Source organism: Phycodurus eques, chromosome 10 (genome assembly GCF_024500275.1).
Source record: "Phycodurus eques isolate BA_2022a chromosome 10, UOR_Pequ_1.1, whole genome shotgun sequence".
In the NCBI taxonomy this organism is placed as follows: Eukaryota; Metazoa; Chordata; class Actinopteri; order Syngnathiformes; family Syngnathidae; genus Phycodurus; species Phycodurus eques.
This window is the reverse complement of record NC_084534.1, coordinates 23,769,019-23,786,291: the sequence shown is the minus strand read 5'-3', so window position 1 is coordinate 23,786,291 and position 17,273 is coordinate 23,769,019. Positions and strand designations below refer to the sequence as shown.

The window sequence follows — 17,273 nt, the reverse complement described above, 5'->3', positions numbered from 1 at the left end:
GAAAAACAAGTTACAATAACGATATTTGATCGCGACTACTTCTTTCTTTGTTACTTCAAGTGTTTCTCTACTTGCATGTACCACACTGCCCCTCAGGGGCGAAGGCCTGCACAGCAGCAACAGTGATTTGTCAATAAAACTAAACTCCAGTTGCGTCAAGAAGTGCAAATCTATTGCTGCTCATGTGGTGAAAGCAAATGTTGTTCCCGCACTATACTGACAGTAAAAAATAATAATAATAAATAAATAACTGAATTGACTTTAATTATCTTGCACTTTTTAAGTATAATTTGTATGTATTTATTGATATTATTTTTCATGGTTTTCTAATTTATTTTTAATTTAATCTATTCAAATGTCCGGACATCCGTACTCTTTACCAACTGAGTTTTTGGGGAGAGAAGTGGGTTAAGCCCTGAACTAGTTGCCAGTCAATCGCGTGGCACAAGTAGACAAAGAATCTTGTCATTGTTTGTGTTGCGGGTGAGCTGGATGGAGCCTATCCCAGCTGACATTTGGCAAGAGAAGTGGGGTCCACTCTGTACTGATCACCAATCAATTACTCCTCTGACTACACAGCTTAAGAGAAGCGACACTTTCCCTCAGTCATCCACATACCGTAGCTACTGGCCATCATCTTCAAAAATATTGAAATGGTCGAGTTTAATTACATAGTACATTCAGTAAAATGTGTGAATGTCAGTTTTGCCCCCTTTTTTTTTTGTTAAGGATTTACTGTGTGTGCGTACTGTCCTGATAGTGCATGACTACATGAATGTTTTATACGACAATAAGCAGTCACAGCTCTCAGCGGGTAATAAAGAGAGGCCCCTCCAATGGATGTGGGAAGTCCTTTCATTAAACGCAAAGTCTAAATCCGCTGCATGCGGCGCACTTTCCAATGGCACAATACAATATGTCATGTTGTCACTTTGCCAGCGCGGCAATCGACGCGGTTATCGGGAAAGCACCGAGACAACAGGCAAAATGTGCACGCGAGGGAGAGGAAGCTTATACATTTGAGCTATTAAGGCACATTTCCATATGTACTGCTGCGCATGCGATGAGTTGTACAACTTGTACTTAGTGAAGTCACAAAGGACAGGTGCATCTCAGTAACTTTGAATATCGTGGAAAAACAAGTCAAACAGGGAAACTTGTACAGAGGTGAGATTTGAGCTGTCGTTTGGACAATTTTTTTTGTCTTTTGTTTTGACTAGCGAGCAAACGTTTGAGACATGATCGCTGTATGGTGGCTGTGGAAAGTGCATATTCATTGCAATGGAGTTCAAGCAATGCCACATTAGATTTATATAAAAAAAGAATAAATAAATGATGTGTCACAAGGTGCATCATTAGAGTCTGCTGCAATGTCTCTATGGGGACAAAAGTGTTCTTTTTTTCCTTTTTTTTTGCTGCACAACGTCAGCATTGTGTCGGAAAAGGAACAGTGATAATGAGAGGAGTTTGTGTGCTGGCAGCGTGTATTTGTTTGGCACGCCGCAGGTTCCTGCGGCTCTGGAGGAAGCCTCCTCCCCTGTCATGCCGCTCACGCCCCACTGGAGATACAACTCAAGCCCTCTTAGCATCAAACCAGATTTAAATGTGCGCGGTGGGGGGGGTGTGAACGTGATGGAAATAAACGGATAAGGGAAATGCGGTTAGAACCCAAAAGAGGTGGGCAACAATAGTCTTTAGCCTTCACTCATCCACCACTGTAGCATTTGCCCATTGAAGGGGCACTATCGTTTACCTGCACACTAATTAAAACGGCAAACTTCACTTAACCGGCAGGCTCTTTTTTTTTTTTTAAATTGGAGGAATTAGTTGGAGGTGTGCAGCAAATTAAGCAAACAACCCTCCCATGAGATTAGCATCTCGAAACCCTGTGTTCGTCCATGACATATTAATGGGAAGCTCATAGTGCTGCCGCTTTGGTTGCTGAGAAGGATCCAAAATGCTACAAAAGACGCAAGCCGTTTAACACTCGGAGTGAGTGAGTACTGCAAGAACACAATATGGAATTGAAATGTTAAACTCTTCAGCAACGACACATATGATGCGTTTTTTTTTTTTGTTTTTTTTTTTACCATTTAAAACACTTCCCAGATGTTTTGATAATGTACTGTACATGTTTCTGTCAAAATACCTTAAGTATTAAGAATTACAGGACTTTAAAACCTTTATTGAGCCAAAGTACATATTTTACATAAGAAAAGCTCATGGCACAGTACCAAACAAAATTGCTACCGATTGTATTATTCTATTGCGCTTTACTATAGTGGGCCTGGCTACATCACATTATTTTTCTTGTGTTCAAATATTTTCAGGAAATGTTTTGAGTGTTTTTAAATACATTTCAATGTGATTACAGCGTGTGGGTGTTTTGTTTTGTTTTTTAAAGCAGTGTTTCCTAACATTTTCTGTGCCATGGCACTCATTTTATATTAGAAAATTCTCACAGCACACCACCAAACAAAAGTGTTACAAAAAAACATGAATACTGAAATATTGATGATCTCAGTTTACTCACAAATTGACATAGTATGAAATCAGTGCCCGTCTAATTGAACACAAAGCTACGTATTATTCTGGTTAATTGTACCATCTGCCATATAGTGGAAGAGCATTTAATTGTCTGCCTGTCATTATATGTCGCTGGCATTGATAGATGCACAAAGATACATTATTTGTCCAAAATTATTTTCCTACAGGACACCTGATTATTTCTTAGGACCCTCTCACAGTAGTTGGGAATCCTTGCTTAAAAAAAGCATGTCACTTTATTTTGGAGTCAGCCAGTCCTCCCTCAAACGTCCCCAGTTGTTTCGAAATGCTGCCGCTCGCCTTTTAACTGGAACACGTAAGAGGGAGCACATAATTCCTTCTGGCCTACCTCCACTGGCTGTCTGTGCACTTTAGAGTTCATTTTAAGATTCTGCTGTTTGCTTTCAAATCTCAAAATGGTCTCACCCGCCTTACATCTCTGAGTTGCTCCATGCCTGCACTGCTGTCCGGTAGTGCAGTAAGTACATAACCTCCCGGTGCACATTAGAAATTCAGCCCCTTTCCACGTGTCTCCTTTCAGATCTCTACATGGGCTAAAAAGGATTGGACTTTTTCCCAATTTGATGTCCGAACATTTTGTGAAGCATGCCTGGTGAAATGCATGGTGGTTGCTTTCCCAGTGTGTTATTCTTGCTTATTTATCGTAATTGCAGCCATTTGACTGTCAGCTTTGTTTTTATGCAATCTGGAGAACTCTAGGGGGAGAAATATTTATCGTGAGGCTGAAATTAAGCCGTCTCCGATGTCAGCTACACACCGTGTCTGCGTGAGACGATGTAAACAACACAGAGCTGTCGACAAATGTAAACTAGCCCTGACTCTTCCTTAGTGACTGGCCTAATAGCTTTAGCTCCATTACCGTTATGGATTTGTGACTCGGGCCCACTTTGTGTGTGCAGCACTCTTGATATATTACACCATCCTGTGCCCCGTGAATACAACAGATTCATGCAGTCGTTTGTGTGATGTTGTATTAATACACGGGCATAAGGCATATATATATATATCTGTTTGGATGGCTCTTTATCTTAGATATATCAGTCTGAATAATGTTTATATGAAGGAAGAATTGGGGGGGAGGGTGTTCACGGGAAGGAAGGCAACGAGAGGGGTTGAGGAACGATCTCAAGCTCCATAAATCCCTCTCTCTTAACGCTTTTGTGGCATTGTGCCGCATAAAGGGGGCAAAGCCAAGGGTGCTCCAAATGTCAGGGGAGCGGCGCGTTGATAAATTACCTTTTAAAGATATCGCACCTGATGGGAGGGGGGGGGGGGGTACGCATTTCGTGAGAACGATGGCGCCAGGAGGCCCTGTCTGCTGCCTGGGCGAGCGTGCAATTCCCAGGGCGGGAATTTGTCTTTTTATCAACTGTCCAGAGAAGTCAGGGCATATCCCGGCTGAATAAATCAAAGAGCATTAGTTTGCTGCGTTGGCTTATCTTGGACACGCCCGTTTTTTCTTGAAGCGATCTTCTGCAGGCGCGTGTGCGCTTGTGCGTGTGGACTGACAGCAAAGGTAGCTCATACCTGCATACGACGACCTATTTTAGCCAAGAAAATCCACTCACTGTGGTCGGTGTTTTTGAGACAGCAACCTGGGCTGACGAACACCTGAATGTAAGAACTCTCAAACAGCCTCTTCGCTGTAACACGATGCAGTTCTTGTTAACTTGTGGTTTAGAATCTATAACAACACTACATCCATGTTTGTCAAGGATGTTCAAATTTTTCCACTGAGAGATGCCCCTTAACCTTGCGTTTATGATCAAATCAATCCAATATAGTAAAACGTAGGTCAATACAGTATCTGCTAAGCAGTTAAACACCTGTTTCTTGTTGCACGCAACCTTTTTTTAAATTAAAAAATATAGTGGGATGCCTTGTTTCGAAATAGTTTCGTAATTTATTTTGAAATAGTGCATGCATTTTTTTCTTAGTTAAATTTATTGTACGACATTGAACATTCCCATTTTAAAAAGGAGATATTTTGTAACATTCAACATTTTTGTTTGATTTAAATTAAAAAGTGTAAATATCTTATATCCAACTTTTTTTTAATTAAAATATAGTGCATCTTGTAACATTCAACATCTTTTTATTCTATTTTACTATTAATTTAAAATAAATAGTGTGATACTTGGTAATATCATTATTATCTTTTTTTTAAATCACCAAATTTTACATTTGAATTTTTATTTAATTTTATTATTAGAATATGCAGGGGTCCAATAACCGAACCACGCTGCAGGCCGCAAATGGCCCACAGTCCAGAAGTGAGACGCCCCTGATGTTAAGTCAATGCAGTTTAATGGCGCGATGTCTCCTTGCCCTTGGCCAGTGTGGTACAGCTATCATTTCAGACTCGGTGGCTCTTTTGAGATAAGAGAACAGCCGGGACTTGACACCATGCAGGCTGTGATAACTGGCGCTTAAAGGATAATAATTTTACACGTGTTAATCAGATGACTGCCTGACCGCTGCCTGAGAATTGCGTGGGCCAGGTGAACTTGAAATGGGATCCACACACTTCACAATAAGGCAGTAGAAACGTGATTTCTCCCAGCCAATTTAGTATTAAAGCTATACAGTGTAAGTACTGTATATTAAAAGGAAGTGATATTTTACTTGTATATCAATATTATAAAAATGATACTGATGAAACATTTTTAGAAAGTAACTAAAAGAAAAAACTGAAAAAGTCAATACTAATTAATATTTTTTTTTAAAAACAAGTTGGGGTTGGAATGGGTTTAAACTTTTGTTGTCCAACCCCTTTAAAGATACAAACATAACACAAACTAAACTTCTTTTGCTATAATTCCATCCATCCGTTTTTTTTTGTTTTTTGTTTGTTTTGTTTTGTTTTGTTTTAGCGCACTTGTCCTCATTAAGGTGACGAGTGATCTGGAGCCTATCCCAGCTTTGGTGAGAGAAGCGGGGCACACCCTAAGGGCAGATATTGTACCCCGCTTTTGTTGCCAAAAGTCAACTGGGAAAGGCTCAAGAGTACTTGTGCTAAGTACAGAAATCGTGTTGATACCTCTTTCTTCTGTGACTAAAGTTGTCTTCAGTGGCTTGCCAAAAAGTGAGCCGGAATTGAAAAGCATTGGAGAAGCTGCTAATCATCACGTTTGAGCCAATTCGGAGCTTTTGGTTTCATGTGCCTTGTAACTAAAAGTGTTTTGAGCGACATATTTCATCAGACAAGCCAGTTGAGTTTCTCCTCTGCTAGTTTCCTCTTTAATCAGGTGCCTATAAAAACCCAATTGCACTCGCCGTTGAACTTAATGTTAACTACAGACAGTAAAACTTGTGCGTGCGTGGATGTGTTTCACCTAATGCTGAAGGGAATGTTTTTTTTCCATTTTTATTTGCACTTTTGAGGTGAGGAATTTAACCTTATGGTTTAGACTTCACGCTGTTGTTAAATCGCTAAATCCTTTAAAAAATCCTTTACAGAACACACACACACACAGACAATCGAAGCAAATGTTTGCAGAGACGGCGCGCTCAGGCCTCTGCCAGCCCCGCTGCCCCCGCGCTGTGAGTGACATACCACCTCTTCCAAGGTAATCTCGCGCCTCTCCTCAGCGACCGTTCGGAGATCAGCCAGATTAGACTGATGCCCTGCGAGATGGCCACCGTCGGCCCGTGCGCTCATACGTATGCGGCCGCCAAGGTCGTTCTGGGACCTTTGAGTGTCTTAGAGAGATGTTTGAAGTGTTGTTTGAGTCACCAGAAATATTTAGAATATGTACAAATACTATAGGGCATCAGCTTCACGGTGAGCAAAGTGGTTAACATATCTGCCTCATGTTACTCAGCTTCAGGGTTTGAATCTCGGTCTTCCACTTTGCGCATTTTTCTAAATCAGAGCTCCAAATATTCATCCAGGGGCACCCTCAAAACCTGAGTGTATAAAACCTGCTATAATTCATGATCTTTGAGGTATCTGACAAAAAAAACACGTCACGGGCATGTTATCGGGACACCTGGGATATATTGCATGCCATTTTGCGCAGTAACCACCTGCTATATGCAGTTCACTATTCACAAATTCACCTAATCATTTTTGGGTGGAACCTGTCCCCAACTAGTTGCTGAAACACACTCTGATTTGCAGTTTTTTGTACTCTTTGTGAAATGCCTTAAGATGTCACAAGATGCCGCCAAAGCCCTGTCTAAATAGGAAAGTAGTACAGTACTGTATGTGGATGTGATACATCGCAACTGCGAGACAAGCTTTGTATGTCGGGGAGGAGTTCAATTTTCCCTGGCTTGCTACGGAGAGTGGTGTACATGTGCACTTCCGGTGCATTTATTTTTTTCATCAAATCATTTTGAATCCACTTATTTTTAAGCATCATCTTAAATTGCGTTTCAAATTATATTCAACTGTTTTGTGGTCATTATTTGTATTATACTGTATTTATGGTGCGGCACTGTGACCGACTAGTTGGCACATCTGCCTCACACTTCTGAGGACAGGGGTTCAAATCCCGGCCTCGCTTGTGTGACGTTTGCATGTTCTCCCCATGCCTACGTGGGTTTTCTCCGGGTACTCCGGTTTCCTCCCACATCCCAAAAACATGCATGAATTGGAGACTCTAAATTTCCCATAGGTGTGAATGTGTGCGCGAAAAGTTGTTTATATGTGCCCTGCGATTGGCTGGCGACCAGTTTAGGGTGTACCCCGCCTCTCGCCCTAAAATAGCTGTGATAGGCTCCAGCACGCCCGCGACCTTTGTGAAGATAAAGCGGTACAGAAAATGGATGGATGGATGTATTTAGGGTTTGAAATGTTAACACAGTAGTACCTTGAGATTTTTTCGAGTTACAAGTTAGGGGGGGAAAAAATGGTCGTTGGGCAAGGAGAGCCACCTTTCAAAATCTAAAAATATTTTACTTCTTTACATTCTATTTAATTTTTTTATTACTGCATTTTTTTTTCGATGCAATATTATAGAGTGCTATTTTTGTTATTAAAAAACATGTTACAAATAGACTTTACACCGATTTTATCGGGCTGATCGGTATCAGCCGATATTTAGCATTTTATGCTGATCGGCATGTCATAATTCACCGTTGATCGGCTCCGCAAAAGACATTTACTCCGTGTCGCCATCGTGCACAGTATATTTGAATCCAAAAGCTAGTTTCTTTTTAGCCTTGTCGCACGTCTTTTGACGTAGCATTGGACATATCTGATGGCCAATAAAGTTATTAAAACAATTTTTAAAAAACATGTCGGCGGTGTGGAACAGACAACACGTAATGCCCGGATCTGACTACAAGACAAATTTGCTCTTTCACGATTGCACTGTGTCAGACTCCTGCAATAAAATCTTGTATTTCAATACCGTTTTTTTACGATCATTGGGCTTTATCTTGTCAACTCAAATGCGACCGGATACGCTCGTTACCGTGGTGACGACAACAAGAGTGGAAGGCGCCGACTTTGTATTATAAGGACAAAATGGGGGGGAAATGTGTGTTGGTGGTCACCGGTGCTCAGGACAGGAGAGGACGTTCGTTTAAGGGTCGCTTGAGGTATGTTCACGTACTTTTAATACGATACGACTCGCAAGCAGGCAATAAAAGCGTTATGTAGCCTAGCAAGCTAGTGGTACCACGAACGGTTGTATGTAAACATCCCGCCGTTCTGTCGAATCATGCTCTAAAGTTTCGGTGTGGGGGAAGTAATTTAATTAAAAATAAAGTCATTTAATTACAGTAAGTTAACACCCATTATTTCTGCCATGTTGTAATGTTGGTTTGACCTGACTGATTAGAATACATGACCTGACTAGAGCAGTGATTTCCCACCTTTATGGAGCCAAGGAACATATTTTACGATTGAAAAATCTCACGGCGCACCAACAAACAAAAATGTCACAAAAAGTGGATACATTAATTACTGTATGTACTTCCTGCCATCTAATGGAAGACCATTTATCATTTGTTCTGTCTGTCACTATGCCTCACTGGCATAAATAGATGAACAAAGATACATGATTTATTGTAAATATATTTTTGGAGCAATTAAGTACACCAGTATATACAGTAAATGAACAGGTCATTTAAATAGACACATTCCTCCGTCTTGCGATCGGATCGGTGATAGGTTATCGTTTTTTTCAACTCGCTGATCGGCCCCAAAAATCCTGATCGTGTAAAGCCGAGTTACAGATTTTGCTGAGACGGAATAAAGCCATTTCGATTCATTTCAATAAGGAACATTGTTTTATACGAGTAAATTGAGTTACAGCTTGAGCACGGAACAAATTAAACTCACAAGTCAAGGTGGTACCACTGTATAGGCAATTATAACCCTTATAATAGGGCAGCGTCAACTCGCAGTTTTTCGCTCTTCGTTACAGGGAGATTTCTGTACATTGATGTTGTTTTGCTTCAGTTTTCTACTATATTCAATTGCGAATATGGACAGTGTTATGAGTGATGATATGTTTGTGTGTTCGTCCTCAGCTCCGGTCATCTTGAACGAGTTGAACTGGACGCAGGCGCTGGAGCGTGTCTTCATCGAGAACCGCCGTGAAGACAGCTCCCTCCGCTGGCAGGTGTTTGGCAGCGCCACGGGTGTGACACGCTACTACCCAGGTAAGCGGCGGCGGTGAAGCGACTCAACTCGCCACCCTTATAACTCAGTGCCAGATAACGTCTAAATTGATCCTCGGGCTCCTCTGCGGAGCGATTTCTTATCAGATGGCTCTACGGGTAACCGGATAGGTGGAATGAAATTATGACTTTGATCTAATCTGAGGTGAAATATCCTACAGTGCAGCGGACAACATCCATTTTATTTTCCAGCCACTCCATGGAGAGCGCCCAACAAGATTGACCTCTACGATGTCCGCCGCAGGCCGTGGTAAGTGGCATCACATGGCCCGGGCAAAATAAACAACATTAAGATGTAGTAACAATGTTAAGTAGGTGTATAGGTGTGTCATCTGAGTTAAAGTGGAGTAATGATGAAGAGACTAATACTGTGGCATTTACTTGCTCCAAATATTACTGTATGATGCATGCTTTGACATATGTGATCCTTAATCTGTGTTATTAGCAAAATCCATAATAATGTCCATCGTCACAAAACAAATAATTTAATCTAAAATCTAATTGATTTACATTTTACTTCATAAAAAAAAAAATATTTGTCCAGTATTTTATTATGTTTCTTTAAGACTTTTCATTTAGTTATTTCCTAATAGCCACCTTCTGCTTGCCCTCAGATTTGGTGATTGAAATTGGACTGACACACACATATATATATATATATATATAAAACAAATAAAGCCGTCCAATTTCTTTTCAGGTTTTTTGTTTAATTTGTTCTTTTTTTTAGCACTTATTGACGGTTCTTCCCCGCTTTTCACGATTTTTTTCTTTTTTCTTTCAATGCAATTATAATGGCCGTCACCGTCAGTTGTCCACAAGTTTTTGCTATTCACTGTCCAGCCCTGTCCGTATCCTCCGCGAATAGCATGTTGTATTATTATATTTTATAGCTTAATTTATGCATCTATCGATGTACTGTATCGTCTTCTTAACGTCACATGAAACACTAAAAAATAAATTCAAAGTCCTTGGCAATACAAGTGATCCATGTGTGCCCCCTCGGCCTGTAGCGAAGACTTTTATTCAGTGGATTCAGATTCAAATGTTGTCCTGACCCGTCGTTATCTTACTCAGAGATACTGTAGAACACATTGTCTGCTGTTTACAAGGACAAAGCCAGATAGCAGAGAGACTTTGGCTTCTAAACCAGCGACCTTTTTGCTTGTGGTACTCAGCTGGTTCACGTTACGGCGCAAACTGCTGCGGTGGGCCGATGTTCACGCTTCCAGTCTACAAAGTTCAATCCACCTGACGCTGTCACATCGGCTTTGCGGCGGCCGCGCTGTCTTGTTGCCTGGTTACAGGCCAGAATGAAGTGGACACAACCGTGACAGCAATGTTGATTGCACCTGACCTCCTTTTTCGCCTCGTCTCAGCTTGAGTGGCTGTTTGGGGTCAGGCCGGGTGTCACTGGCAAACAAATGGTTGAGTTTGCATAGAACTACACATCTCAAAAAAACTATTCAATATCTAATATTTATCGAAGCACTGTGTAGTGAATCTTAAAAACTCAAGTACCCATGCGTTGAAGATGCCTTACACAATTTCTGTCAATCTTTCGACGGTTTTTCGAATTTCCGTTTGTCCTTTCTCCTGTGTGTGGCGCCAAGCTAGTTATCAGCTAACAGTCGGTGTATTGTCATTGTCTCCTCCTGTGTTTTTCATCCACCTTTTTGGAATAAATGTTGCAAAAAAGCTAAAGAAAAAGCAGGGCAGCATCTGACTTCAGTGTGGCAGCGTTATTATGAATCTCACTAACTCTAACCTACTCTAACTGTAGCAAACCTTATTGTTTTTTATTCTATACAAAAGTGATACATATTTGTAAGGGTAATCTGCAGTTATTTGGGCTTCATAATGGGTCAATTTCTTCATTTAACACATTTTGAGGTCAGTGTTTTGTTTGAAATGAGTGTAAGAAAATAGTCAAATAAAATGCAAATGAACCAGTTGTCCTACCCACTTTGTATAGCGGCTTGCTAGTTGGTGGCTAGCTAGTTAGCAGCTAACAGTTGGTGTGCATTCATCATCTCCTCTTTTTGTGTTTTTCATCTTTTGGGGGGGGAATACATATTGCATAATAGTGTGATAAAATAGCCAAAGAAAAAAACTAAAGCTTTTTCTCTTGATCCACTATTTATGGAAGCTGGCTAATTTTTGGTGCGCTAGTTAGCAGCACATTGGCTATAGATTCTTATAGAGATAAACTGTTTGTCCAGCCTACTGGGTATGGTAGCTAGCTGGTTAGCAGACTACATTACCAGTCAATGTATATTGTTCAGTGCTTCATTTAGAATTAGGGTCGCATTAAAAATAAACATTTGTCCTACCTATTTTACAGTAGGCTATATTTTGGCACCGGCTAGCTCTTGGACACTTGGACCAGCAGTGTTAATCCAGCCTTAGTCTGTTTTTTTTATTTTTGAAAACTCCTCCAAATAAAGTCCATACTCCTACATAAATCTAATCACTAAATAGCATGTGTTTAGTTTATTTCAGTTTTGTTCCTTTAACACATTCACTGCCATTGACGGCTTTAGAAGTCAAATATCCGTGTTCGCTGGAAAGGCTGGCAGTGAATGAGTTAATGCCTTTCGGACCACCAAGGTGTTCCATGACATTGTACAATTCCATTCTAATTAGTTCAGGGAGAAAGTCTCCCGCGTGCTACACAGTGTAACATGCAGTGTTCCGAAAAAAGCATTATTTCAGTGAACAAGTGAAGAAGAAGAAAAGACTTCTGTGTGCAATCTGTCAGCACGTCCAGTTCTCTGACAGCAGTTTTGACAGAGCGATAGGAGGGGAACACGACAGGAAGCCAGAGGAAGAGGATGGGGAGGTAGGTGTCGCTGACAAGGTGAGGGAGGAAGTGCGGAACACCTTGTCGTCAACCTGAACCCTCTTATTTCACCGCCTTCCTCTGCCTCCTCTGGTTCCATCCATCCATTTTCTATGACTGTTGATCATAGTAGGGTTGCGGCTGACCTGGAGTCTTTTGGCGAGAGAAGCAGGTTGCACCCTGGGCACATACAGAATAAGTTTGTAGGCTGGAGAAAATGTCCATTTTTTTTTTCTTTTTTTAAATGTATTTATTTTATTTTACTCTTTTAATTTTAAACCCCACAGGGAGGTTGCTTGTGGCTCTCCATGTTTATTGTTTCACTCAAGATCGGTTCGCCTTTGATGCTCGCTATTCCCTGTTGCCGAGCAACCTGACGATGCCTCGCTCGTGTGATTATAGTCCCTGCTGTTCTCTTAACCGGCACTGCGCTGATCCCATGTCAGGCGGCACACAATTCCCACAATAATCAACACACACTAATGCAAAATGAATACCTCTGACAGTGTCAATTAACAGTGAAATATTTGTAAAGGAAAAGTGTTTGCACTGGAGCACCTTTGATTGTGCAGGTGTATCTTACAGGGTAACCGTTTGTCTGTTTCCCGGCATGCAGAGCAGGAGGTGAATTAAAGCACTTAAGAAATGGCAAATAACGTAAAATTAATAACCTGCTGCAACATTATAGAGTGATGACTTAAAAGTCGCCTCGTGTTAAAGAAAGCCCAAAATTCTCTATGCCTCTAATTTATCATTCCCAAAAAACATGTAAATGTGTCCGCAAAGACTCTTAGTCATCAGCGCAAAGTGTGAGAAATAAACGACAGACAACATCTTTTCTCCTGCAGGCGCAGTCCTCCTATATTTTTATCTTAATTCAATCTTTATTCGCCTGCCACTGCCACAGGAGCACTAAGAGTGCAGCAGTCCATAAAATAATAAGCCCATCAGCACAGTACAAATCCATGCAAACACACACACACACACACACACATAGGAGCATGTACACAAACACACTTACACGCACACATATCCATTGACAAGTAGTCTTACTGAGTTATCATAATGCTCTTCTCGCAATTTGGTGCGATTCGTCTACGTAGGTGTAGCGTTCATGCCGTGTTGCAAATTTTCTCATTATTAGTGGACACACTCGCAGTATGTAAGGCACTGTATATCTGTACAGTACAACACGTTGGCCATCCTGCCATACTATTGTCGTGAAAGTGAACGCCTCCAGCCACGGACTGCAAAAACATAACATTTAATGTTAAGATCTATACAATTGTGACATGCACTGCGTACAATGAGGTCCATAAATAAGGCTTGCAGTGAGTATAGTGTTTAAAAAAAAAAAAAAAAAAAAACAATAAAAGCATTTTTTGTCCATACTCTTATTGTGTGTATGAGGCACATGGACACATTCAGCTAGTGGACATTTGTTATTATATGGTTTGGTGGAACATTTTGGTGTTTAAATATCTAATGTTTAATTCTTTTTAGGCTATCTGTAAATTATACTTTGAGAAAAGAAAAAAAAACTGCCTCTTCTTTGGAGAACTGCAAGTGAGAGAGTCTGTTATAAAATACTCTCCCATTTCTTGACAGCAAGAGTACAAACAGGTGCAAAGAAATACTTTTAACAGTGTGTTTTAAAATGTTGAAATGTGTTAAAAGCGTGTGGGAGGGTGAAAGTATTTAAAAATTAAACGGGCTCTCGTGGTTTTTCACCTTTGGCTAATAGTCGAGAATGCATCCTCTGCGATTAACGGGGCTTCGCTGTTCATGCCAACGCTAATCTGTGCACCCAACAGAACTCAGTGCAGCTCTGCTTACCTTCTGGCTTTGCCGTGATAGCGGTGGCATCGCACCTGTGAAGGTTGTGTGTGTCTCTGTATGATTATTATGCCTGAGCATGTAGTCACTTGAAAGTGGCTCTGGATCTTCACCAAACCTAGCTGCGTCATGGGTGTGTGTTCCGGTTGTTGTTTTCCCCCTGTCTCGTACACACCTGCTCCTGAGAGCATCTTCACCACCTGTGCCTCGTTCACCCTAATTACCCCTTGCATTTAACCCCGTGTCTCATTCTTTCTAGTCGCCAGCTCGTTGTACCTTGTCGTCGCATTCCAGCATTCCTTGTTTCCACGTCACAGACTCACAGTAAGACTAGACCCTATTCCGATTATTGCCCTCGCCTTTTTGCCTCACGTTTTTGGATACTGTTGCCTTTTTCGGATCGCTTGCCTGTGTACCGACCTCTGCCCGTCTGTATATTAAACCTCTCTTTTTGAACCTGTCCATTTGTTTTGGAGTCGTGCATTTTTGGGTCCTTATCCTCTGTTCCGGTCATGACAAGCTGATCAAGTCATAGGGAGAGAAACTCTGTTGTGGGGTGCGAAAACATATTTAATGTTAAGATCTAGAAAATTGTGACCCACATTCCAAGCACGGATTACCATGAGGTCCATAAAGAAGGTCTGAGTTTAAAATATTGATGGAGGTGAATGTGGTGTCCACACACACATGTATCTGTTGCATGTTTCTGAGAACGTACTGTATGTAGCAAATAATCCCTCCTCCCTATTGGAATGCTTAACGCTTTGCCGAATAGGTCAGAGGTGCATAAACACAATCTCCCGTGAAAGCGACAACCCCCCTATGGCACGCTTAACGTATTGATTTGAACAGTGCTGCGCCGTGATTTATAAAAAAAAAAAAACATTTCATGAATTGTAATGAGACACCTTCACCAAACGCCTACAAAAAAATGTACAGCATGGTATGTCATTGCATTCATTGCTTTTAAAATGCATCTTTAAAAAAAAAAAAGATAATAAAATGCATTATCATGCAAAGGGGTCTGTCAACACAGCTGCTTTTAATCTCCTTCCATTTGGAGTGATACCTCGTTTCACTGTGGTGTAAAAGAACTCTTTATCTTGATTGTACACATGCACATATACAATCTTACATAAGGCTCTCTGCTGATGCCAATATGTTGTTAGGAATAACGAAATAAAAATGCAGATGCAAATTCTGGTGATTTTGCAGTAGGATTTTAGCATCCCATCTTTGCATCGTTATTATTATCATTTACAGGAGACATACAGTGGTGCCTTGAGATACGAATGACAACATTTTTCGGGCTCGGAAGACTTATAAAGTAAAATATTAGAGTGCTATTTTCCTAATTTAAAACACATAACTTTTTTTTCAGGGGAGGTTGGAACAGATTGATATTTCCATTAACTTTAATAGGGAAAGAAATAGCGATAATAATATGCATAAAGAAGCAATAATTTTAGCACACTTCGCCCAATTGTTTTGAGTGTGAATTGCTGTGTGTCTATATGTGCCCTGCGATTGGCCGGTGAACAGCCCAGGATATATCCAACTTTTCTGCCCAATGTCAGCTGGGGTAAATTAGCCAAACTGTTACATCGCAAAATTGCTCACAGACACATTTTTACAAATGGGCAACTAAGATTTACTAGTTTGTTTTAATTTCACCCTTGTGGGCAGGCACCCCAAAGACAACTGTTTCTATTAAGCCATTAAAAGTCCATTGCCACATTATGACCACGTGCACAGTGTAATGAGATCCAAATTTTTTTTTTTTAAATTGTGGTATTAAAAAAAAAAAAAAAAAAAAAATGGATACTGATACTCAAGGAATATCTTACTCAATTTAAGCATAATGATCTTGCAATATAACAGAAAATTTGATGTGGCATGATTTCTTAACGAGTAAGCATGCTTTGCCTTGATTTGAGATATTTCATCTTGTTTAGATTTTACTTTTTGCAGCGCTGTGAGTAAAAATCACTCTCGTCTTGACACACCCACACCGAAGGATAATCGGTCAGGATAATCTTTCAGATGTCCGAGAATCAGGCCTATGCTGACTTTGTTCACAGGGGAGGAAAATGCTGAAAGTTTGTTGGAGTGTGTCGGTGTCTGACTCACGGTGTAAATAGAACCATTACAAATGTCAGATATGAAACCGTCTCTCCAGATATGGCCGAGCAGCACCAGCACCAGTTAAATGGTTCGTAACTTTTAGCGAGCTGACAGCGAGGCCTCGGGCCGATCGCTGGCACCTGACCGTCTATGGCTGAGGGTGGGGCCAAGAGGTTCGGTTGAATTCAGTTCAGCAGCGGCCAGGTCCATCTGCTTGTCACCTGGCCTTGGCACACAGGAGTCTGGGTAATGACAGGGAAAGAATGCCGTCGGTGGGCTCGAGCTGCGAGGTAATTACTGACTGGAATCCATGCAGAAACAACACATCTGGAGGCCCGAGTCCAGGCGTGCCCTGCGTCTTTGATACCTCCATTTAAGATCTTTAGCTTTAGCGCGTATCAGCGTGGAGACTTCTCACCCTGCTCCCTAAAGCAGTGCACCAGATATGCTTGAGAATTTGACTTTTTAAAGCACTGTATGATAGACTATAGATATAAAACATAATAATGATAAGAAATCAATTGGGTTTATAAAATGTAATTGAGATGAAATTTTCTCTCACGCACAGATGCATCCATGCACACACACACATTTTAATACAGTGGCGTGAAATGTTTGAGAACCGGCCCATTGGGTGGTCCTGTCCTGCCAGTGGGGATACAGAACACGTTAACTGCAATTTTTCAATAAAAGTACGTTTTTGCTCATTTTGTCCACTCGAGGTCATTCTGATTACCACTTAAATGATGTTCTAAAATTGACTGTTCTTCAGGATTTGATACCTGATATAAATTCATAGAAAAAAATATTAGACCACCCTTGTTTCTTCAGTTTTGTTCATTTTTAATGCCTTATATGACTAAAGCTACATTTGTTTGGACAAATATAATGATAACAAAAATAGCTAAGACGTTTAAGTCAATCCATTTTCCAACCAAAATCACAGTACAAATAGGACAAAATATTATGAAATCATCTGCATGTTTGTCGTGTTCATTGTATTCTTCAGGTAATACACAGTACATTTAATGGGACCAGACATTAAAATGAACGGTTGAAGGAAACAAGGGTGGTCTAATAATTTTATCCATGACTGTAGATGCACTTGTGAAGGCTGGCGGCCAAGTTTCAGGAGCAAAGTGAGTCTAAAATAAATGCTGTGCCACCTTTTCCCTGCTGAAAAAAAAATTCTGTGTGTTGCACATGCGTAAATGAAAAACCAGATCCATAATGGTGTTTCATTCATTTTGATTTTTACAAATTTCTGATT

At 40.7% G+C, this 17,273-nt stretch overlaps 1 protein-coding gene across 2 annotated transcripts in view; it reads left to right on the top strand.

The window, feature by feature from the left end:
* The window catches only part of cacna2d2a (calcium channel, voltage-dependent, alpha 2/delta subunit 2a), a 162,130-nt gene that overhangs the window by 111,908 nt on the left and 32,949 nt on the right, over window positions 1–17,273 (top strand). For both annotated transcript variants that reach the window (XM_061689129.1, XM_061689128.1), the window contains exons 7-8: window positions 9,055–9,186; window positions 9,397–9,454. In XM_061689129.1, the coding sequence (XP_061545113.1) occupies window positions 9,055–9,186; window positions 9,397–9,454 (190 nt within the window). The remainder of the gene's footprint in view (window positions 1–9,054; window positions 9,187–9,396; window positions 9,455–17,273) is intronic.